Source organism: Delphinapterus leucas, chromosome 8, assembly GCF_059928025.1.
Source record: "Delphinapterus leucas isolate spDelLeu-1000000601 "Yukka" chromosome 8, BTC_Dleu_Yukka2, whole genome shotgun sequence".
Lineage (NCBI taxonomy): Eukaryota > Metazoa > Chordata > Mammalia > Artiodactyla > Monodontidae > Delphinapterus > Delphinapterus leucas.
The window spans coordinates 96,841,970-96,866,496 of NC_143136.1; the positions used below are offsets into that span (position 1 = coordinate 96,841,970).

The 24,527-nt window shown below is 45.7% G+C and overlaps 2 protein-coding genes across 2 annotated transcripts in view; one reads left to right on the top strand and one right to left on the bottom strand.

Annotated features, from left to right (window-relative positions):
* Nucleotides 1-10,327, top strand: part of LYPD1 (LY6/PLAUR domain containing 1) — a 59,945-nt gene extending 49,618 nt beyond the window's left edge. The window contains exon 2 of the mRNA XM_022590678.3: nucleotides 10,043-10,327. Coding sequence (XP_022446386.2) covers nucleotides 10,043-10,278 — 236 coding nt within the window. The 3' untranslated portion in view covers nucleotides 10,279-10,327. The remainder of the gene's footprint in view (nucleotides 1-10,042) is intronic.
* The window catches only part of GPR39 (G protein-coupled receptor 39), a 247,336-nt gene continuing 232,588 nt past the window's right edge, over nucleotides 9,780-24,527 (bottom strand). Inside the window, exon 2 of the mRNA XM_022590676.3 lies at nucleotides 9,780-11,253. Coding sequence (XP_022446384.1) covers nucleotides 10,745-11,253 — 509 coding nt within the window. The 3' untranslated portion in view covers nucleotides 9,780-10,744. The remainder of the gene's footprint in view (nucleotides 11,254-24,527) is intronic.

Below are 24,527 nucleotides of genomic sequence, written 5' to 3' on the forward strand. Positions count from 1 at the left end.
TCTCTTGTAATAGTCTTTATTTTAAAGTCTGTTTTGTCTGATATGAGAATTGCTACTCCAGCTTTCTTTTCGTTTCCATTTGCATGGAATATCTTTTTCCAACCCCTCACTTTCAGTCTGTATGTGTCCCTAGGTCTGAAGTGGGTCTTTTGTAGACAGCATATATATGGGTCTTGTTTTTGTGTCCATTCAGCCAATCTGTGTCTTTTGGTGGGAGCATTTAGTCCATTCACATTTAAGGTAATTATCGATACGTATGTTCCCATTCCCATTTTCTTAATTGTTTTGGGTTTGCTTTTGTAGGTCTTTTCCTCCTCTTGTGTGTCTTGCCTAGAGAAATTCCTTTAGCATTTGTTGTAAAGCTGGTTTGGTGGTGCTGAACACTCTCAGCTTTTGCTTGTCTGTAAAGGTTTTAATTTCTCCATCAAATCTGAATGAGATCCTTGCTGGGTTATCTTGGTTGTAGGTTTTTCTCCTTCATCACTTTAAATATGTCCTGCCAGTCCCTTCTGGCTTGCAGAGTTTCTGCTGAAATATCAGCTGTTAACCTTATGGGGATTCCCTTGTGTGTTATTTGTTGTTTTTCCCTTGCTGCTTTTAATATGTTTTTTTTGTATTTAATTTTTGACGGTTTGATTAATATGTGTCTTGGCGTGTTTCTCCTTGGATTTATCCTGTATGGGACTCTCTGTGCTTCCTGGACTTGATTAACTATTTCCTTTCCCATATTAGGGAAGTTTTCAGCTATAATCTCTTCAAATATTTTCTCAGTCCCTTTCTTTTTCTCTTCTTCTTCTGGGACCCCTATAATTCGAATGTTGGTGCATTTAATGATGTCCCAGCGGTCTCTGAGACTGTCCTCAGTTCTTTTTCATTCTTTTTTCTTTATTCTGCTCTGCAGTAGTTATTTCCACTATTTTATCTTCCAGGTCACTTATCCGTTCTTCTGCCTCAGTTATTCTGCTATTGATCCCTTCTAGAGTATTTTTAATTTCATTTATTGTGTTGTTCATCATTGCTTATTTCCTTTTTAGTTCTTCTGGGTCCTTGTTAAATGTTTCTTGCATTTTTTCTGTTCTATTTCCAAGATTTTGGATCATCTTTACTGTCATTATTCTGAATTCTTTTTCACGTAGACTGCCTATTTCCTCTTCATTTGTTAGGTCTGGTGGGTTTTTATCTTGCTCCTTCCTCTGCTGTGTGTTTTCCTGTCTTCTCATTTTGCTTATCTTACTGTGTTTGAGGTCTCCTTTTTTTCAGGCTGCATGTTTGTAGTTCCCGTTGTTTTTGGTGTCTGTCCCCAGTGGCTAAAGTTGTTTCAGTGGGTTGTGTAGGCTTCCTGGTGGAGGGGACTAGCGCCTGTGTTCTGGTGGATGAGGCTGGATCTTGTCTTTCTGGTGGGTAGGTCCACGTCTGGTGGTGTATTTTGGGGTGTCTGTGGCCTTATTATGATTTTAGGCAGCCTCTGTGCTAATGGGTGGGGTTGTGTTCCTGTCTTGCTAGTTGTTTGGCATAGGGTGTCCAGCACTGTAGCTTGCTGGTCGTTGAGTGAAGCTGGGTGTTGGTGTTGAGATGGAGATCTCTGGGAGATTTTCGCTGTTTGATATTATGTGGAGCTGGGAGGTCTCTTGTGGACCAGTGTCCTGAGTCTGGCTCTCCCACTTCAGAGGCACAGCACTGACTCCTGGCTGCACCACCAAGAGCCTTTCATCCACACGGCTCAGAAGAAAAGGGAGAAAAAATAGAAAGAAAGAAAGAGGATAACAAAAAATAAAATAAAGTAAGATAAAATATTTTTTTAAGTAAAAAAGAAAACAGACGGACAGAACCCTAGGACAAATGGTGAAAGCAAAGCTGTACAGACAAAATCTCACACAGAAGCATATACATACACACTCACAAAAAGAGGAAAAGGGGAAAAAATAATCATTCTTGCTCTCAAAGTCCACCTCCTCAATTTGGGATGATTCGTTGTCTATTCAGGTATTCCCCAGATGTGGGTATATCAAGTTGATTTTGGAGATGTAATCCACTGCTCCCGAGGCTACTGGGAGAGATTTCCCTTTCTCTTCTTTGTTCTCACAGCTCCCAGGGCTCAGCTTTGGATTTGGCCCCGCCTCTGCGTGTAGGTCGCTGGAGGGCAGCTGTTCTTCGCTCAGACAGGATGGGGTTAAAGGAGCAGCTGATTCAGAGGCTCTGGCTCACTCAGGCCTGGGGGAGGGCGGGGCACGGCGTGCGGAGCGAGCGTACAGCAGCAGAGGCCGGCAGAACATTGCACCAGCCTGAGGCACGGTGTGCCTTCTCCCGGGGAAGTTGTCCCTGGGTCCCGGTATCCTGGCAGGCTGCACAGGTTCTCCAGAAGGGCGGTGTGGAGAGTGACCTGTGCTCGCACACAGGCTTCTTGGTGGCGGCAGCAGCCGCCTTGGCGTGTCATGCCCATCTCTGGGGTCTGCGCTGTTAGCCGCGGCTCACGCCCGTCTCTGGAGCTGCTTTAAGCGGCGCTCTGAATCCCCTCTCCTCGCGCACCAGGAAACAAAGAGGCAAGAAAAAGTCTCTTGCCTCTTTGGTAGCTCCAGACTTTTCTGCAGACTCCCTCCCTGCTAGCCGTGGTGCAGTAGCCCCTTCAGGCTGTGTTGACGCCGCCAACCCCAGTCCTCTCCCTGGGATCTGACCTCCGAAGCCCAAGCCTCAGCTCCCAGCCCCCGCCCGCCCTGGTGGGTGAGCAGACAAGCCTCTTGGGCTGGTGAGTGCCGGTCGGCACCGATCCTCTGTGTGGGAATCTCTCCGCTTTGCCCCCCGCACCCCTGTTGTTGTGCTCTCCTCCATGGCTCCGAAGCTTTCCCCTCCGCCACCCGCAGTCTCCGCCCGCAAAGGGGCTCCTAGTGTGTGGAAACCTTTCCTTTTTCACAGCTCCCTCCCAGAGGTGCAGGTCCTGTCCCTATTCTTTTGTCTCTGTTTTTTCTTTTTTTCTTTTCCCCTGCCCAGGTACGTGGGGAGTTTCTTGCCTTTTGGGAGGTCTGAGGTCTTCTGCCAGCGTTCAGTAGGTGTTCTGTAGGAGCTGTTCCACATGTAGACGTATTTCTGATGTATCTGTGGGGAGGAAGGTGATCTCCACGTCTTACTCTTCTGCCATCTTCCCCCTCTCTTTCCTGTATTTTCCTTTTGATTTTCTGTCCGGATGATTTGTCCATTGGTATAAGTGGGGTGTGAAAGTCCCCCACTATTATTGCATTACTGTTGATTTCTTCTCTTATGGCTGTATTTGCCTTATATATTGAGATGCTCCTATGTTGGGTTCATATATATTTACAATTGTTATATATTCTTCTTAGATTGATCCCTTGATCATTAAGTAGTATCTTTCTTTGTCTCTTATAACATTCTTTATTTTAAATTCTATTTTGTCTGATAGAAGTATTGCTACTCCAGCTTTCCTTTGATTTCCATTTGCATGGAGTGACTTTTTCCATCCCCTCACTTGCAGTCTTTATGTGTCCCTAGATCTGAAGTGAGTCTCTTGTAGACAGCATATATACAGGTCTTGTTTTTGTATCTGTTCAGCCAGTCTATGTCTTTTGGTTGGAGCATTTAATCCATTTACATTTAAGATAATTATTGATATGTATGTTTTTATGGCCATTTTGTTAATTGGTTTCAATTTGTTTTGTAGGACTTTTTTCTTCCCTTCCTCTTTTGTTCTATTCCCTTGTGATTTGATGACTATCTTTAGCATTGTGTTTGGATTTCTTTTGCCTTTTTTTTTTTTTCACGGTATGTGGGCCTCTCACTGCTGTGGCCTCTCCCGTTGTGGAGCACAGGCTCCAGATGCTCAGGCTCAGTGGCCATGGCTCATGGGCTCAGCCGCTCCGCGGCATGTGGGATCTTCCCGGACCGGGGCACGAACCCGTGTCCCCTGCATCGGCAGGCAGACTCTCAACCACTGCACCACCAGGGAAGCCCTCTTTTGCTTTTTTGTTTGTGTATCTATTGTAGATTATTGGTTTGTGGTTACCATGAGGTTTTGATATAGCTATATATATACAAGATTGTTTTAAATTACTGGTCTTTTCATTTCAAATGCATTCCCAATATCCTGCATCTGTACTCTCCTTTTCTCATGACTGCTGGTTTTGATATCATATTTGTGTGTGGATGATTTCCTAACTTTAGTGTATGTTTGCCTTTACTGATGAGCTTTTCCATTCATAATTTTCTTACTTCTAGTCGTGGCATTTTTCTTTTCCACCTGGAGAAGTTCCTTTAGCATTTGTTGCAAAGCCAGTCTGGCGGTGCTGAAGTCTCTTAGCTTTTGCTTTTCTGTAAAGCTTTTGATTTCTGTGCCTTGTTGGGTAGAATATTCTTGGTTGTAGGTTCTTCCCTTTCACCAGTTTAAATATATCATGCCATTCCCTTCTGGCCTACAGAGTTTCTGCTGAAAAATCAGCTGATAACCTTAAGAGAATTCCCTTGGATGTTATTTGTTGCTTTTCCCTTCTTGCTTTTAATATTTTTTCTTTGTCTTTAATTTTTGCCAATTTGATTACTGTCTGTCTCGGTGTGTTCCTCCTTGGGTTTATCCTGCCTGGGACTCTCTGCACTTCCTGGGCTTGGGTAACTGTTTCCTCTCCAATGTTAGGGAAGTTTTCAGCTATTATCTCTTCTCTATTTTCTCAGGTCCTTTCTCTCTCTGTTCTCCTTCTTGGAAACCTATAATGCGAATGTTGGTGCATTTAACATTGTACCAGTGGTGTCTTAGACTGTCCTAATTTTTTTTTCATTCTTTTTCTTTACTCTGTTCCACAGCAGTGATTTCTACCATTCTATCTTCCAGCTCACTTATCTATTCTCTGCCTCCATTATTCCACTATTCCTTGTAGTTTATTTTTTATTTCAGTTATTGTATTGTTCCTATTTGTTCTTTAATACTTCTAGGTATTTGTTAAACATTTCTTGTATCTTCTCAATCTGTGCCTCCATTCTTTTTCCAAGATCTTGGATCATCTTTACTATCATTACTCTGAGTTCTTTCTCAGATTCCCTATCTCCACTTCACTTAGTTGTTCTTCTGGGGTTTTATCTTCTTCCTTCATCTGGGACATATTCCTCTGCGGCTCATTTTGCCTAACTCTCTGTGATTGTGGTTTCTATTCCACAGGCTACAGGGTTGTAGTTCTTCTTGCTTCTGCTGTCTGCCCCCTCGTGGATGAGGCTGGTCTAACAGGTTTGTGTAGGCTTCCTGGTGGGAGGGACTGGTTCCTGCCCACTGGTGGGTGGAGCTGGTCTTGTGCCTCTGGTGGACAGGGCCATGTAAGGGATTTGTTTAGTGGGCAACTATGTGCTCAGGAAAACTTTAAGCAGCCTGCCTGCTGACGGGTGGGGCTGTGTTCCTGCCCTGTTGGTTGTTTGGCCTGAGGTGTCCGAGCACTGGACCCTACAGGCTGTTGGGTGGGACCAGGTCTTCGTGAGAAAATGGCGGCCTCCGGGAGGGCTCGTGACACTGAGTACTCCCCAGAACTACCACTCCCAGGGTCTTTATCCCCACAGTGAGCCACAGCTGCCCCCTACCTCTGCTGGAGACTCTCCAATACCACAGGTTGCTCTGGCCCAGGATGTTATGAGGTCACTGCTTTTTATCCTGGGCAGTCGTGTGCACGAGACCTTGTGTGTGCCCTCCGAGCGTGGAGTTTCTGTTTCCCCTAGTACTGTGGAATTCCTGCAATAAGATCCCACTGGCCTTCAAAGCCAGATTCTCTGGGGGATCCTCATTCCATTGCCAGACCGCCAGGCTGGGAAGCATGACTTGGGGTCAGAACTTTCAGTCCTGTGGGAGAACTTTTGCGATATAATTATTTCCTAGTTTGTGGGTCCCCCACCCGGCGGGTGTGGGATTTGCTTTTATTGCAGTTGTGCTCCTCCTACCATCTCGTTGTGGCCTTCTTCTTTGTCTTTGGGCATAGGATATCTGTTGGTAGGTTCCAGCATTTTTCTGTCAATGGTGGTTCAGCAGTTAGTTGTGATTTCGGTGTTTTTGTAAGAAGAGGTGAGCTCATGTCCTTCTTCTCTGCTATCTTGTGTCCACTCCTATTCTACTTTCATCTTGTGTATCCCTTAACTAATTATGGTAGTTGTTTCTGCTACTTTTGTCTTTTAAGCTTTGTACAAGCTTTATAAGTGATTGATCCACTATACTTACTATATATTTACCTTTACTCGTGAGATTTATACTTTCATATGTTTGTTACTAATTAACACCTTTTCTTTTCAACTTAAATGAGCTGCTTTAACATTTCTTATAAGGTCAGTTTAGTGGTGATGAACTCCTTTAGCTTTGGCTTGTCTGGAAAACTTTGTATCTCCTTTAATTCTGAATTATAACTTTGCTGGATAGAATATTCTTGTTTGGAAGTTTTTTGTTTTTTCTTTCAGCACTTTGAATACAGGCATACCTCAGAGATACTGGGGTTTGGTTCCAGAAAACCACAATAAAGGAAATATTGCAACAAAGCAAGTCATACAAGTTTCTTGGTTTCCCCATGCATATAAAAGTTATGTTTATACTGTAATTTATTGTGTGCAGATAGCATTATGTCTTTTTAAAATGTACATATCTCAAGTAAAAAATACAAAGCAAAAACGATTAGAATCGTAGCATCAATTATCACTGATCACACATCACCGTGAGAAATATAATAATGAAAAAGTTTGAAATATTGTGAGAATTACCAAAACATGACAGAGACATGAAGTGGGCAAATGCTTTTGGAAAAATGGTGCTGATAGACTTTCTAAACTCAGGTTGCCACAAACCTTCAGTGTGTAATAAACATAGTATCTGTGAAGGACAATAAAACAAAAAGCAGTAAGATGAGGTATGCCTGTATATTGTGCAACTCCCTTCTGGCCTGCAGTTTTTCTGGCCTGCAAAAATCTGCTGCTCATTTTATGGGAGTTCCCTTTGAAGTAACAGGTTGCTCCTCTATTACCATTAATATTCTCTCCTTGTCTTATAGTTTCACATTTTAATTATTATGTGTCTTGATGTATGTTTCTTTTGGTTCCCCTTGTTTGGAACTCTCTGGGCTTCCTGAAACTGGATGTCTGTTTCCTTCCCCACGTTAGGGAGGTTTTCAGCCGTTATTTCTTCAAATAAGTTTTCTACCCCTTTTGTTCTTCTCCCTCTGTGACTCCTATAATGTGAATATTAATGCACTTGATGTTGTTTCATGAGTCCCTTAAGCTATCTTCCTTTTTTTTTTTTCCATTCCTTTTTGTTTTCTTTGCTCTTTGATTGGGTCAGTTCCTCTGCCCTGTCTTTGAGTTCATTGATCCTTTCTTCTGCTTCATCTAGTCTGCTCTTGAACCCCTCTAGTGCATTTCTAGTTCAATAATTGTACACTTTAGCTCTGGGACTTCTGTTTGGTTCTTTCTTATATTTTCTCTCTCTTTGTTGAAGTTCTCACTGTGTTCATCCATTCTTCTCCCAAGTTCAGTGAACATGTTTAAGACTACTACTTTGAATTCTTTTTCTTGTAAATTACTTATGTTTCATTAAAATTTTCTTCTCAAGTTTTATCTTATTTGTTTGGACCATATTCATCTTTTTCTCCCTTTTGATGATTTGTTTTGGTTTCTGTGCATTTAGGTGAAACAGCCACCTCTCCCCGTCTTGAAGGGCTGGCCTAGCGTAGATGTACCTTGTCATTCAACCATACCCCAGCTTTTGGTTATCTCTTCAACCTTTCCAATTGTCTAAGCAGCCTATTTTATTTCTAATAGGTTCCAGTAGTTGAGTGTGTGCTGAGATCAGTTAGTGTCCCAAAGAAGAGGATCTCAGCACCTAGATTCGGGCTGATTGGAAGGCAGACCCTCTGGCAGAAACTTTTAAAGATGCAAATATATGCAGTCCTGCAGGACTACAAGCGTAGGCCCCACTGGCCATCAGAGCCAGGTGATCTGGAGATGTCCCCTGGGCAGCAGTCACAAAATTGGGGCACCCATCTTGTGTTATTTATCTAACTAACTTACCTCATCACTGACTCTTAGTCCTACAAAGTTAGACTTAAAAATATATCCCCAGCCATGTCACTAAGTGAAAATGCAAATAGGATATACATATATACAGCATATAGGATGTTATATTATGCTATTAGGACATATGCGCAGACCTCTTCTCCATGGACACATCTGTAAATGCATAGAAATAGGCCTGGAAGGAGGCATCCCAAATTGATAAGAGTGCTTACCTCTGAGGAGGAGGTAGCATTGGAAGGAGAGCGGTCAAGGAGCATTTTCTTATCTGTCTGAACATTTTTACAGTAAAAGATGTATTCAGTACATATTTTTTAATTTTTAAAATTTATTTAAAGGAAAAAAGTTTACCTAAGTTGAACTGACAACTGACAGTTTAGTGGCTTTTAATAGTTAAGAATAAAAGACAGTGAAACTTAATTTTCTAAAATGGGCAATGGTTAGAAAATGTAGAGACTCTGGGAACTCTGTAGCATGTTCCTTAGAAATTAAACAGTGCTCCTTGGTCCCCCTACACACCCTCTGTCCGTGAGATTTATTTTACCAGACCAGCTGCCTTCCAGGTTTTTCTAACAGAGTTAAAATTGCATGTTTCATATAAATCTAAAGTATTTATTTACCTCCCACTTGGGAGTTTTAGGCACTTCAAGTAGCAATTCTCAAGGGAGAGGATGCAGGCCCAGATGGAAGCAGTGCTTGCAAACACACGCCTGCAGGGAGTCAGAGGGGAGGGAGCCCTGGCTACTGGTGGAATGTGTTGTATCCCTCAGACACGCAGGGCGGCACATGGGCTAAAGGCATCACTTTGAGGTTCGGCTTTAGTATGATGTTGTGTGTCCAAAAAGAATAGTAGTTCATTGATACAAAACGGCCTCTCTCTCTCACACACACACACACACACACACACACACCAAAAGCTGTTTTCAAAGTAGTCTTCCCCCCTGCAAAAAACAAAACCATTTTGTGGTTAACTTGGCTGGCTGCTTTGCTATATTGTACTACAGATTTGACAGCATGGGACCAGAATACTTGGTTCAAATCACAGGTGCTCTACTTTCTAGAAGTGTGACTTTGGGCAAGTTACTAAATCTCTCTTGCCCTTAGGATCCCCATCTGCAAAACGGGGATGATCTTGGGGCCCTCTCTTGTAGGGTTGTTGCAGGCAGTAAATGAGCTAGGAGCCATCTGAAGAGTGCCTGGCATTCAGCAAAGTATTTAATAAGCTTAGCTATTACTTGAGTAAACTTCCAGCTTTATAAAGTCAAATGATTACCCAAGACACCCCTAATTTGATGATTATGCTGCAGTTTGGACCTGACACACGAGCTCCTTAAGAAGGGCCCTCCAGTCTTAGTGGGAAGACCCTTGATGTGTCCACACAGTATGTGTTAATAAGGGCTGGCTGTGTGGTGCTGACTTGGCAAATGGCCATATGTTCTAAGGGCAAAACTTCCCTTGCAACAAGGCGGTGCTCGGCACACTGTCAGCCAGGCTCCCCCTCCCTTCACTGAACCCACACAGGGCCTCTTTGGTAGTGATCTGATTGACTGATTTATTCTCTTTGGAGTTTGGTTTTTATTGAGAGAATTCCAGGATTTCAAAAACACATCGTTGAGAACCATCTCTCTGTGGTCGCTTATAAAGTACTAACAAACAAACAGGGACAAGATCTTGAAGTGCAGCCTGTCATCCTCTCTGGCATGAGACAGTGTGAACCAAAGAAAGTAAATAAAAAGAAGTTCTGTCTAGTCCACAGTTTAAAGAAAAATGAACTTTATTCACTGGTACTGGCATCTCAGAAGCAAGGGAAATGATGCCCACTGCCTTCACTGCACCTGTCCTGTATTTTGGTGGGGGGGCTCAACGAAACACCCTGGAGCAGTGCCCTGGCCACACCAAGTTTCTGGGCTGTAGGAGAAGGAAGAAGAGTGCTCTCCGTGGGGATCTGGGCTCAGGGTTGCCGTCTTCTAGCCAGTGCAGGCCGCTAAGTCTGGCTCCTTTGGGTCTGTTGCAGGAATCATGTACCGCAAGTCGTGCGCGTCGTCGGCCGCCTGCCTCATCGCCTCGGCTGGGTACCAATCCTTCTGCTCCCCGGGGAGAGTGAATTCCGTGTGCATCAGCTGCTGTAACACCCCTCTTTGCAACGGGCCCCGGCCCAAGAAAAGGAGCGGCTCTGCCCCTGCCCTTCGGCCGGGGCTCCCCGGCACCCTCGTGCTCCTCACATTCGGCCGTTTCTTGGCACACTGCTGAAGCTGAAGGAGATACCAGCCCCCTCCTGCATCACTCTTCAGGCCCACCTTCCCCCAGCCCCCTGAGATTTTTCTGGGTGTCTGTCCTTTGATGCTGGGTGGCGAGGGGAATCCGTGTTCTCTCTCTTTCAGTTCCTTTGCAAACAATGGAAGAGCTCAGTGTAAAAACAAAACTTTGTGAGCTCTGGACGCATTCAGTTTGACTGAATTTTCAGTGTGTCCTTAATGGAAGGAGGAATGGATACAGGTGGGCCAACTCTCAGAGTTGAGGCCAGGTTGGCAGCAGCATTCGCCCTTAAGTGACACTTGTAAGCGGCCATCTGCTTTTTTCCCAGGCCCGTCTTCCACCCCTGTCCCTGATGATGGGCGCACAGTTTGTTTTGGCACTGCTGCATGCAGGTAACCGTCGCTTTCGTGTGGGGAGGGCCCGTTGGCGCTCCAGCTTCCCTTCCTTCCTTGACAGACAGTCACACTTCCTGCTCCTGGAAGCCATTTTCGGTGGCAGGGTTGGCAGGTTTCACCTCTGAGTTGGGATCCGGTGACTCGCAACTGAACTGCTGAGGCTTAGGTTCGGGCTTGGCCTCGCTCTGAAAAGTGCTTAGGAAAACCTTGTTAGTTCTCCTTGCAGAGGAATTGGGCCGGGAAGCCAGGAAGATGAGCGGGCGGCGCGCTGAGCGGGCGCCATCCACGGCGGAGGCCACGTGGGCGCGCAGGCGCTTCTCCTGGTTGGCGTGTGGCAGCGTCAGCCTGCAGCGCAGCACCTGCCCGAACACGCTGCGGAACTGCTGCGAGGACACGTTGTACAACAGCGGGTTGACGACCGAGCTCAGGTAAAAGAAGGTGTCCGAGAAGGGAAGAAGGATCATATACGCCTGGAAGTAGGACTTGGTCCAGTCGTGCTTGGGTTTGGCCGCAGCCATGATCCTCCGAACCTGGTTGGGCATCCAGCAGACGGCCAACGTCACAACGATCAGCCCTGAGCAGGTGGGAGAGGGGAGAGACAGAGAGAGGAAAAAAAAAATCATAAGCCCAGCAACAAAAAAGATACCCATAAGATATTGAGCCCCTCAGTTCTGTGCTTACTGGCCAGGAAATGGTACCCAATTTTCAAGTTGGGCTTGCTTGATGGCTTTTTTTGCCACTAGCAAAAAAAAGAATTTAACAAACACTGTTTCAAGGCCAGGGGCGTTGACTGTGTTAAAGACCATTAAATGCTTTAGACAATTTATTTATACCTGTTGATGCCTGTTAATTTAAAAAAATGTTGTTTTTGTTGTCTGTGTATCCAGAAAGCATTTGATGTAGTCCATAAGTCTGGTTTTGGCCTTTAAGGAATACATGGATACAGTATAGCCACATCAGATGAAACAATATTTGTACTTTAAAGAGTGTTTGTCTAGAGGCAACCCAATGATTATTTTGAAGACCGAGGGCAGTGGCAGCCCTTCGGTAACAAAGAAGTATATTTAGTGACACTAATTTTGCATTCAATTTCAGGGGAGGCAAAATCAGTAGCCTGTCACTGAGCGTGTGTTTTGGACATGTATTTAGTAGGCGTGCACACCTGTAATTACAACGCTGTATCTGCAGCAGCACTTCTGTTTCTTTACAGGTGTTTTTAGATGTGGCATATATTTGAGCCTCATGGGGGGAAAAAAGATAATTAATCCAAAAACCATGGAAAATATAAAACTTCGAGTTCAGCGAGTAACTCACTAGCTCACTGCCTTTGTGTCACTAAGCTGTACCGTCAGCAGCCCCGAAAAGATCAGGCTCTAAAAAGACACCCCTTAGTGGTCCCCCAGAGGATCAAAAGTTGACTGCACGGACAGATGTCTGAACGCCCACATATTTGCATTCTGAATCACGCAATCATTGCTCTTTCTACAACCTCTGACAGAGAAAAAGATGCTATGTACACCGCAGACAACTGATATCACAAATGTCACGAGTATTTATCCACAGTGACCAAAAAAAGTAAGTAAGAAAAGGAAAAGCAGGCATCTGCAGAGCCTTTGCTGTCTTCTCTTGGGGACCCAAGACACCAGAATGTAAGTTTCTATGTGGAGAGGTGATAACTTAGAGCCTTTGCTGTCTTCTCTTGGGGACCCAAGACACCAGAATGTAAGTTTCTATGTGGAGAGGTGATATCTTAGAGCTTAGAGCTGTGTTTTGGATTTTCAGAAATTCTTCCTCCCTCTCCTAAATTTACATAATATATTAAGAAGAAAAATTGATTCACATTTTCAAACCCTCTGATTCTCTAGGAAGCCACAGGTAAGTGATTGTTGGCAACGACCCCTTCTTGCCTCTGATCAATGGTAAATATTTCATTAATAAATGCTCCAGGAAAAACAGCCATGTTTATCCATCCAGGGTTGGCCCACCGGCACACCTTCGCCTAAGCATCCCCCCCTTGCCTGGGGTGGCAGAAGGGCCCTAGTTATGTTCTCTGGCACTGAAATCACCCAGTTCTCCCAACAACAAACCCTCCAAAAATCCCAGCTGTCAGCAAAGATGACCCGTGAAACCTGCTCTCCCCTGTTAAATTTCCAAACAGGTTTGACAGGTTTATCGGGTCAAACCTCAGCCCACACTTGAAATACAAACCAATTTGCTTATTTCTTTCCTTTGCTACACTCAGTAAATCTAAAAATAAAACAGGCAAAGTAACATATTGATCTGATGAAAGGCAAAAAAAAAAAATCACCTTGAAGCATCTCGTTTCAGCTGCTAGATGGGAACAAAAATCAACGTTGTTCTGATTGATTACCAAAAAAAACCCAAAAACCTGCATAGGAAAATCGGGGACTCGAAGAGGCACGGGTGTGTTCTTAAGTTATTTCTCCTTGTTTCTTATCTCATGTAGCTCTGGCTGAAAGGTTCATCTTGTTAATTGTGAAGGACTCAGGTAACTCACCTCGCGAAACAACATATCGTCACAAAGTTTTCTATCTTTTTCTCTTCCTTGCCACTGAATTTCAGAGAACAAGTACCAACCATCTTCATCTAAGAACTTATTTCTTAGAATGTGGAAACTGAGCACAGGGTTTTAGCTGTGTGCCATGCTCACTGTGGGAGGTTGTGCTTGCAGGTGCAAGAATCTAGAAAGGCAACGAGAACCACCTTGTACTTACCCTGGTTGAACATAGCACAGCTTCTGAAGCCAACAGAAAGAAAAGGCAGCAGTGTGGGGCAAAAGAGAAGTTACACGATTTTTCTTCTCCTGTCCCGTGCTCTTGATCTCTTGTTTACAGGACCCTTATTCTCCCATTACCTACACCCCCTCTGCCTGGAGTCGATCGTTCTTTGATCGACCATCCCATCAAAAGGAAGCAGAGTTCCATAAAAGGCAAGACCCAGCATCCGCGGTCCAGACACGGGCAGATGAAGGATTGTGGCTGGTTTATAGTTTTAGCCAGGATCGAATTCTTGCTCTGAACAGTTGCAGTAAATAAGTAGGAGGTACCTTAGTCTGAACAAGTAAGAAGATGCGGAACCAGACGAGAGATTTTTTCAATGATGAGAAAAAGAAGGGAAAGGTTAGCCTTCTTGGGTGTAGAAGTAAACAGATAGACATGAAAGAAAATACAAATTTGGGGAAGAAGCGAAACAAGGAACTGAGTTGAGATGGTCAGGGATTAAAAGATGAGGCACCGGACAGGTCCTGAGATGTAAGAAAGCACCATGCCGATTGCTTATTGCGTTTTCCCTATGTTAGTTCAGTGATAAGCGCTCTCTGCTAATTTCCCATGCATTTCTCACAACAACCTGCTGAGATCAAGACTGTTATTATGAGATCCAAACTGTTACCTTAATTTTCTAGATGAGGAAGTTGAGGCTCAGAGGTTAGTTACCCAAGGGCTAGCTATAGCCAAGACACATGCTTGCTGGACTCCAAAATCCACAAGCTATATATATATATATTTTTCTCCAAGACAGTATTGTCTCTCACATTGTCAATTTGAAAAATAGAACATAAGTAAACATGAGCCATAATCCCACCATACATAATAGGTATTAAACAGCACTGCCCACCAGAAATACAAGCCACATATGTAATTTTAAAATCTCAACCCCATTCAAAAAGTAAGGGATAGGTGAAATCAATTTTAATGATTTTAATCCAAGATGCCCCAGATACCATCATTTCACACTCGGTTTCAACGTGCAACGAATCAAACCATTCATGGGATGTTTTACATTTTCTTACATTTCTTACTAAGTCTTTGAAACCCAGTGTGGCTTTTACGCTTACAGCACGTTTCAGTTGGGACCAGCCCCCTCTGGCTAGTGGCTACGCCACAGGTTAAAGTAACCCTTCATAGACGCTCCCCAAAGCAGCAAGGCTCCCAATTTCCTTCTCCTCCCACTTCCCACTTCCCAGCCACACACCCCAGAGAGTCCTGCCAAACCAAAGAAACCCTCACAGAATCTCCCACCTAGCCTGTATTTATCCTCCTAAGATTCTGACGATGCAACCAAGGTTGAATCTGGATCGTATTTCTGAATACACATTCTCCGCTATAGTGTAGACCAAGTCGATCCAGTCTTTTCACAGAAGGCCTTCCCTATAAGGGACTACAAATTATTTAAAGCATAAATAATTGTGAAAACACACAATTTTATTTTGCATCCCTCATTCTAAGCCTTGCCTAGTCATTCTGCAATAAAACAGATTGTGCCACGTACCTGCCAGGGCTGCTAGAATATACTTCCCCCCATCTCAAGTGGAGATGGGGAAAATGGAGCACTGGGCACCCAGGTACAGTCAATGGACAGTGTAACAGAGGTTAGCCTTGGTGGTGTCAGGAGTCAAACTAGCCCCCTTATAAAATTGTCATTTTATAATAACAAGTGAATTGCTCCTTTCTCCATTTGAAAACAAAGCTCATTATTTTAGATGACACATTGCTGAGAATAAACACCATGTCCAACAGTGGCTTTTTATTCTGACCGTTCACAACCGGTACAGCTCCAGTCCCAGCTACTCTGTAGCCGAGACAAAGCTTTAAAGTTTTATTCACGCCTCAACAGACCGTATTAAAGGTTTGAGTAAATTTACGTCAGACTGCAGTCCATTTGCACTGTATGTTACGTTTGGAAACATCTATAATGCTTCGGTCTGTGTGGCGTAATCTGTGGCCCGCAGGTAAATGACTTCAGTGTGAACTTGAATGGAGATCAGTGAACTGAACTCAGTCACTGAGTAAAGCACGTAAACTGTTTTAAAGTGAAACTGTGGATAGATCTGTATCGTACTGCCGACAGCCGTGCACTCTGGGTTAAGAAATACCTTCACGTCTTGCCTGTTTTCCCACATAAAGTACTTCCATTTTTCCTCCTTGATCACTGCACTAAAATGACAAGAGCCCATTAGGCGCTGACACAGATTTATTCTCAGCAGAGTACTGTTTAAAAAACAGAAGTAATGCAGACGTCCAGCAGCGTCCTGCGCTGAAGCCTGATATTTCAACAGCGTTCAAGTCAGCCTGCTTGGTTGAGTCTTCAGAAGTGCATTAAGCTATGCCACCTGGGATGTGGCGGCATCACACATCCGACACCGTGCTCCGTTTTCTCCCCTCCAATCTTTAAAGTGAAGGTAACTATTTGTGAGTCCCCCAGAAATGACTCACAGTCATCAGAAAATGGGACAGCAGGAAGAGAACGCCCTTGTCCTACAAGTGACAGAACTGAGGCTAAGTGATTTGCTCAAAATCTCACAGGTCACGGTGGCAGGACCGCTGCTCAGAGCACTGGATTCCACCCGAAATGGACCAAAAAGCCTTTCATTATTTTTAAAGGTAGTGGGATGGCTTTGTCTTTCACTTTTTGGCTCAAGTGCTAACCATTCACAGCATGGAATTCAATGAGAGGCAGGTCCAGCTCAGACCCCAGCCAAAGTCAGCACAACACCTCGATTTAGAACCAGGATTCCGTTTTAGGACCAGGTCCCTCAAGAACAGGCACGTGACAAAGCTCTGGAGCACACATATTCCCCCCAGAGGAAGCTGAAGCTCTCCCAAAGGAGCTGAAGAATGTTTGCAAAACAAAATATGATTCCAGGTCATGACCTGACGAGCAAGCCTTAAGGACACCATTTATCCCCCCGATCTGTCCATCCATCCACCCGCCTATCTGCATCTGTCTATCGGTCCATCCGTCTGCCTTACGTAAGCACCTGCTACAAAAGAATATCTAGCTCGTCCTAAGCAGAAAAGGTCTGGATATTTGATCCTTCCTCAAGTGAAGTTATTTTGTTTGCTTTTAAAGAAATCACCAAGATTTACTTTTCCACCTGTTAGAGTCCCGTTTCACTGAATCACTGAAGCCTCGATTTAGGATTTCAGTGATTAGTAGAGCTCTCCGTCTCTTCCTGCCCCAATATTCCAATTTCTCCCTAACCCCAACCGCGGTGAGCAGGAGTTAGAGCCCCTGTCCAAGGCACTGACGATAAAACGCTGAGGAAGGTGAGGCAGCCACAGCCTGGTGACTTGTTGCAAAGGGCCATGACGGCAATCTGGACAGAACGTTACGGCAGCAATGTGCAGGGCTGGCTGACCTTCCCACGGGTGGGAACACTCAGAAAATTAAAGGAGGGGGACTTCCCTGGCGGTCCAGGGGTTAAGACTTCGCCTTCTAATGCAGCGGGTGCGGGTTCGATCCCTGGTCGGGGAGCTAAGACCCCCACATGCCTCGGGGCCAAAAAACCGAAACAGAACAGCAGCAATGTTGTAACAAATTCAATAAAGACTTTAAAAATGGTCCACATCAAAAAAAAAAATCTTTAAAAAAATTAAAGGAGAGTAAGAGTTAGTTTGCCTGGAAAATGGCAGTCAGGCCGAGACACAGCACGAACAGGGGATGGAGGAATGCAAGGGCCGCTCCTTTCTGAGAGCTGCAAGGCTCAGTGTGGCCAGAACAAAGAGCTGGGTGGAGCAGGTGGGAATGGAGGCCAGCGAGAGAGCACTGCATCAGTTTGTGGGCAATAAATTAACTTGCATAGAGCAGCACGCAGAACACCTGCTTGTCAACTGACGTTCAGAATCACAGTTGCCGGTGGAAAGTAAACATATGGTTGGTTGAATGAAGGGGCCAGGAAGAGGCAAATACATCCAAGCAAAGGTTTTAGCGCTTTCCTGAGTTCTGTCGTCGTGTTTGCCAATCTGCTCTTGCCAGCCAGCTGAGACACTGACTCACTCACTACCTTCGACCCAAGGAGCCCAAATCAGCGCAAACCTTGGTTTAGTCTCTCACCTCTAAGACAGCGGTTTTCAAAGCGGGGGTTCCCGGAACAGCAGCATCAGTACTACCTGGGAACTTGTGAGAAATGCACAACCCAGGCCCGCTGAATCAGAGACTTGCGGGTGGGACCCCTGGGGTTAACAGGGCCACTGGTTGGTGCTGTTACTCAAATTTGAGAACCGCTGGTCTAAGAGAAGCACAGATGGAGGTGGAGCCTGGATCAGTGGGCATTGGTGTGGCCTCATCACCACATCACACCCTGTCACGGCCTTGCCTTTGAAGCATCACATTCGAATGAGTGTAATACGGCTCTGACAGTAACTTTGAAACTACTCCCACTGGTTCCTCTCATTCCTGAGGGGCAGCACTACCTCTCTTCTCCTCTCCCTCTCTTCTCCCTGTCTGCCCTTCCTTCCCCTTTCCTCTCCCTGCTCCCCTCTCCTTTCTTTTCCCCCCTCTTTCTTTACATGTTTCTCCAGTAAGGAAAGCAATGGCGCCTCTCCTTTCTCTGCACTGTTTCTTTCCCCCTTTCTCCCCTCCATTTTTTCCCAAGGTCACCATAACCAAGCCATGTCTAGTCTTGCTTATGTTGCCAGCACACACCGCTTCCCTTTTTTTTCCTGGATGGCTTTGAGACCGTGGCTGGATCACCCACAGGCACGTTCCTTAATGGCTAACAGGTGGCTTTCTAGAAGGATGGCCATCACTCATTGCTAAGTTTGCCAGTGGAAAGTGAGGGGCTTTGGAAGCAGCACAGATGGGTTGTGAGGAACACAGGTGATGGCTGTGCACTGGACATTCTCCCCCTTCTCCCCCCTGGCTGAGAGCCACTCCATGTCCTATGTCCTCTGACCCTGCCAGGGCTTGCCTGGACGCCTTGTGGTCACTTTTTCCACGACCCCATCAGCTTAGAGACCTTCATTTAAAACTCTGATCTGCCACCTTGTTCTCTTTCCTATTGAGAAATATTCTTTAGGAGAAGGTAGAAGAGCTGTTGGGATTTGGTTTTCAGAGAAGGGTGCAGGTCACAGCTTTCAAATGATGTAAAGGCCACAGATGGCTGCTTCTGTCCATGAGGACAGATGGTTTGATGTCCCATCCCTGCCCCAGCTATTTGACGGAGCCCAGGAAAGGAGGGTCCCCCCCAGTGTGGCTCCAGCCACCAGAGACCCAGATTCCAGATGGCCTGCAGTTTGCTAAGCATATCATCCATCCCATTCTGCTCTATAAACTTCAGTACAAGAAGAAAAATTCTAAATCAGTACAACAATATATATATTTCTAAAAGAAGCCCTCCTGTCTGGGAGCTGTAGGACACCCCCTTGCGCTCAAAGCATTTAGGGTCATCATTGTGGTTTAGTGCCTCTGTTCCTTTTCCTTTATGAATGCATGGTCAATGATCAACTGAAAACTGTTAAATAAATATTTTTCTATGTGGCTCTCAACCGTATGTAGCTGTGTGGCTTTCTATGCAGTCTGTCCTGAATCAGCTGATAGGGACGTCCCTGTGTCTGGGGTAGCCACAGAAGCCTGTAGCTATCTCTCAGCAGACAAGTGAAGCCGAATGCTTCTTCCCTAGTAACGCACAGCCCGGGTGTGGGTGGTGGTAACGGGGACTATGGTGCCCTCCAAGCCTGCGGGGGAAGCGACAGACCGTGTGATGACGGGGCCATCCTCTCCAGGGATCAACTCACGCCACCCCCGGTGATGGCCGTGCCACTTATAAACACTGCTTCATGGCTGAAAGAGAATTTAGCTCCCTGCAAATGGTAGAGAATTAAAACCCCAGAATGCAAGCACTGAAGAAAAAAAAAAAAAAAAAAAAAAACCTCACAGATGAGTCTACCGGGGGGCCAGCAGAAGCCTCAGAGAAGCGGGAAGAGGTGCGCAAATTCACGCAGCCCAGGAGTCCAAATATAGGGCCTCCCAGTCTTACGGTGTTTTGCACTGGTCACGAGCTCCCCCCCGAGCCCAGCGAAACCAAGCAGCTCTTGGATGAAGCGGGGCTCAGCCAAGCCCACGCAGCAGAGGCAACACGGGCACTTCAGGAGCGCGGAGAGGCACCAACGTGCCTGTGGGTCCCGGTTCCTGCTTGAGGGCCCCTCTGTGTCGCGGGACCGGGACCCTGGGAGAACCAGCATTGGGTGCTTGTGACTGAGGCAGGCCAGGCCCGGGTGGGGCAAGCAGCCGTCCCATCTGTTCTTTCCGGTCTCCAGGCCCCCGCACATGCTGACCACTCTGCCTGAACCACATCTTCTTCGTCCTCCACTATTCCTTCTCTGTCCCTTCCTCTCTCCTCCTCTCACGCCACTGCCGTGCTTGGTCCAGCTCTTATTCTACAAGTGTCCGCAAACTGTCATTGCCTCTAGGAAGCCTGCCTTGTCTCCACGAGGCTCTACCAGGTTCCCTTCTATGAGATCACCAGCACCTTTACCTCCTGCCCCTGTCATTATACCACTGTAGTGTAAACTAGACCATAAACTCCATGAGGTCAGGAGGTTCCATCTTCACTGTCATATCCTCAGCATGTCACAGACCATCTTTACATAGTAATTGCTCAATAAACAACTGCAGGAGGGAGAAGGGGTGTTGGAGGTCAGGTGAGGGGCTGGACATCCAGAGAGCATTTCACTTGCATTCACCTCATGTATATAGGATCCATTTGAAGCCAGCTTCCCCCTCCAGAGGGGTCAGTACACTGAGCCAGTGCCTAGATCATTACAATCCCCATCCTGAGGAAAAGAGGAGGAGAGAGTGGGACTTGAAAGAAGGAATCACCTTTCATCCAAGCAAGGTCGGAACCCCCAGGTCCAAGAAGGAGGTCCAGACAGGGGTGCGGAGGTTTGGTTCTGACAGATGCCTTCAGACGCCAGCAGCCTTAGTCTCCCAGACCATGCACTACTATCCCGGCCCTGTATTCTCTGAGCTATAAACCCGTTTCTTCTCCTGTTTCTCTCCAAGATGGCCTCATGGGGTACAGAGTGTAGATAAGGATCAACGGGTGAAATAGGATATAGAAAAGACACATGTTGGAGGACATTCACTTGCCCCCAGATACTCACTTCAGGGACCCCCTAAATCACGGTCCCCCATGAAGATGCTACAAGTCTTTATCAGAGAGCTGCAGCCCCCAAACCCAAAGCATAAGGGTTGGGGTCTGAACCAAAGGGCGAAACTCATAGAGAAATGAAGAGCAACTGGTAAAGGTGGTGGGAGACTATTTCTCTGTTATATACTATGTGGCCTCAGGAGAATGAGCTCCTGCAGTTATGACCCTAAATGCACCTGGGAACAGCTTGGTTGTAGAGGGAGAGGGTTTGGGGAGAGCAGAACATGAAGATGTCTAACTTCCCAGATTAACACCCCTCCCACTCTATGCCTATCATACATTTTCCAATGACATATATCCTAGCACCAGCACCTTTGTCTCCCCCTGACCTAGGCAACTCTGCCCACCATGGGATGCTCAGACTTTGCCTCTAAAGCTCAGGCTTCTTATATGCAAAAGCGAAGATTACAACAGCTGCTGGGATGATTAGATGAGATAATGGACATAAAGTGCTAAGTACAATACCTGGTACCAGATAAGGGCTTATTGTTAGTTGTGACTACCAGCACCTCTCTGATCGTCTCCCATCTCCACCGCCATGACCATGACCTCCACCTGCACCACCATTACCATCTCTGGCACCACGTATACCATCATCACCAGCTCCATCTCCCCTTCCACCACCATTATCACCACCACCATCCTCGCTGCCACCAAGATAGCTCCCAGAGGTCAGAAATCCAGAAGGCTGACTAAAACCACGAGATGTCAGATACCTTCCAACCCTCAACTCACAGATAAGGCCCAGAAAAATTCTGTGACTTTACTAGGGTTTTCCTGCTAGTCAGTAGCAGACAGAGGACCAAGACTTAGATCTCCTCACTTCCAGGCCAAACTTCTTTCCACCACCTGGAAATGGGGCTCCCGCCACTCTGCCCTGAAGCCCTGACTCATTTATCCGTCCTTCAACACACACATATAGGTTTTGTGGGTTCAAGGGGCTAGAGAGGCAAGGAGTGGAGACTGTAATAAAGAAGGAAATCGATAGAAGGGAGTATTGTTAAGAAGGGAAAATTCCAAATTCCAGGAAGATGGGAACCCTGAATCCCTCCCCAACTTCCTGTCCTTTCACAATTCCTCTCCAGGAAGAATGACAAGGGGCAGGGAGGCTCCGTAACTGTCTGTTATCCGGTTAATTAGGCTAAGAAGGCCTCCACTCCAAATGACCCCATCCTCTCTTCTTTCCTCCATCCTCTACTCCACTCTCAGCACACATCCACACCCACACCCAGTGCCCATAGCATGTTTGCGCATGTCCCAGTATAGGTGCGGACGGAGCTATGGTACTAACCCGCTGGGATCTGGAGCCACACAGACCTGGGTTTGGATCTCAGCCCTGCTATTACCAGCTGTGTGCCCATGGACTTACATCTCTGTGACATGGATGAAAGAGGAGTATCTACTTCAAGGAATTATTGTGAGAAAAGTAAAGGAGATACGTGCATACAAAGCACAGAGCATAGCAATGCAATGGTCAGTGAATGGCCACTCATACTACTTACTATACAATTCAATCAGCTGCCCAGGGTGGAGGTAATACCAGCTAAAGTTAATGTAGCGCGTGCATTTCAGACTCTCTCCTATGCACTTAACGTACACTCACTTATTTAAACCGTACAAAAAGCCCCTCCTGAATTTCACTGCTATTACACAGATAAGAGAGTTGAAGTACGAATAGGTTAAATGACCTGCCTAAACTCACACAGCTATGAGGGCAAGGCCAGAACTTAGACCCAGGCGGCCTGGTCCAGAGTCCTTGCTGTTGAACACGCTGCCCCAGCAGCCTGCCCTCAGCTGGAGAGTCCCTCGGGAGGATGGAAGATCCAATGCTTTCTGAATCCCAAATTCAAATTAGGGTACTCCAATGCAAATTTCTTCTTTTTAGGTGTCATGGTAAAAAACTGTCAAGAAATAAAAACCCCCTCTAACACACTCTATGACAAGGAGAGGTATCACCTTGAAAGGGCCTCTTTTCATGTAAAGTGAACACAATAAACTTTCCTGTTACTGTACCAGAAGCTTGATGGAATTCAAAGAAGCGAACTGCCTTTGAATAGGAGTCTGACTCCTGCAGAATGTCTGCTTTTGACTGGATTTATTTGATGGAAAGCAATAACCTCTACCCCATCCCCACTCCCATGCACAGGAAGAGTTCGGGGAAGGATACTTCCCTATGAAAATTCATTTAATTTCGGCACTGAAGACTATTCTCACCCATCGTAAGCTGCTCTTCCCCCTCCCCATAAATACCATCTAGAATTTAGCTTCAAAGTAAATCAGATAATGAGTTCAGCTCCCCTTTATCTGCTCATATCACGTAAGTTAGCAGTGAAATTCCTGGAACAATCTATAACCAAATGTCAGAACAGGAGGCAAAAAAATGAATTCAGCTGATGGGAGAGATATCAAAAGAGGTTCACGAAGAATCCAGGCTTATATCTGTGTTTTCTTTAAAGCTGAGGGTCTCAAATGAAATCCAAAAAGCTCTCAGAAGAGTTGAGGGGATGGTGTCAGGCTTCTAAGATAGGGTTTTGTATCAAGAATGATCGCATGAGGATGCCTTCCTGTTAATGATTTGAAAATGAAATTACTGCAGTATGACCTGATAAGAATAAATCCCTCCTGGTGGGCTTTCTTTTCAGAGGGGCAAAAAGAACTTTGAGGAAACAGTCTTGCAGATTTGGGAACATTAAGGATCATCTCCCCTATCCAAGTGCAGCAGTAATTGTCAACGATGTGCATTATTATTCATATTTAGTAAAGCCAGTCCTGTCCAACAATAACATCCTGCTTTAATTTTTAAAGCTCTTCTGCATCTGTTACCTCACTTGCTGTCTCCCCAACCTGATGACCAAATGGCAGTGTAATATAGGGAAGAACGAATCTGACTCCATACTGGATGTGTTTCTTTTACTTCAACCTTTGTATTCTATTGCTTTTGCTACAAGTTAAGAATGTTGCCTACAGCCTGAAATAGACAGGATGGCCCATCCTCAAGGCTCTGACCTTTAAAGGTATAACATTTTTCCATTCATATAAAGATAAAAAGTTGCAGGACAGAGAATAACATCTGTCTTGTTGGAAGTTTACAGAAACATCCTGACCTGACCTAGGCAGACAGCTGCAAGAACAAAGGATTCCCCCACCAAGAAGTTTGCAACAACGAGCCACATGCCTCCAACTTTTAGTATAAAAGAAGCCTGAATTCTAACTCAGGCAAGATGGTTCTTTGGGACACTAGTCCACCATCTTCTTGGTCTTTTGGCTTTCCAAATAAAGTCACTACTCCTTGCCCCGACAACTCGTCTCTCGATTCAGTGGCCTGTCATGTGGTGAGTAGTACGAGCTTGGACTCAGTGACAGCAGAGCACCTCTGGGCTCTGTCCTTGCTCTATACTCATCTCACTCCCCCTCTCTGGATACCACCTCCATGCCTCTGACTTGAAATACCACACCTGGGGATACGCAGGTCCCAAATCAACGTTGCCAGCTTCAGTAGGCATCCACAGCCAGCCCCCAACTCAATGTCATGGCTTGGGTAGCTCATCTGCACCTATATTGGGACACGTCCAAACTGAAGTAATGACCAACCACCAGCTGAAACCAGCTCTCCCTCCTCTGCTCCCAATTTTAATAAACTCTACCGCCATTCACTGAGATTTTTCTAGCTGCAAACCTGCAAGTCATCCTGTTCTACTTCCCCATCACTCCCAAATCCAATCCGTCTCTAAGACTGTCACTTTTCCCTCCCCCATCTGTCCCCTTCTCGCCACCTCCACTGTAAGATCCCTAATGGGGCTACCCTTATCTCATGCCTGGATGAAGCAGAAGCTCACTGACTGGTTTTGTTCGAAATCACTCCGGCCCAAGCCACTCTCCAAACAAGCCAGGATCAT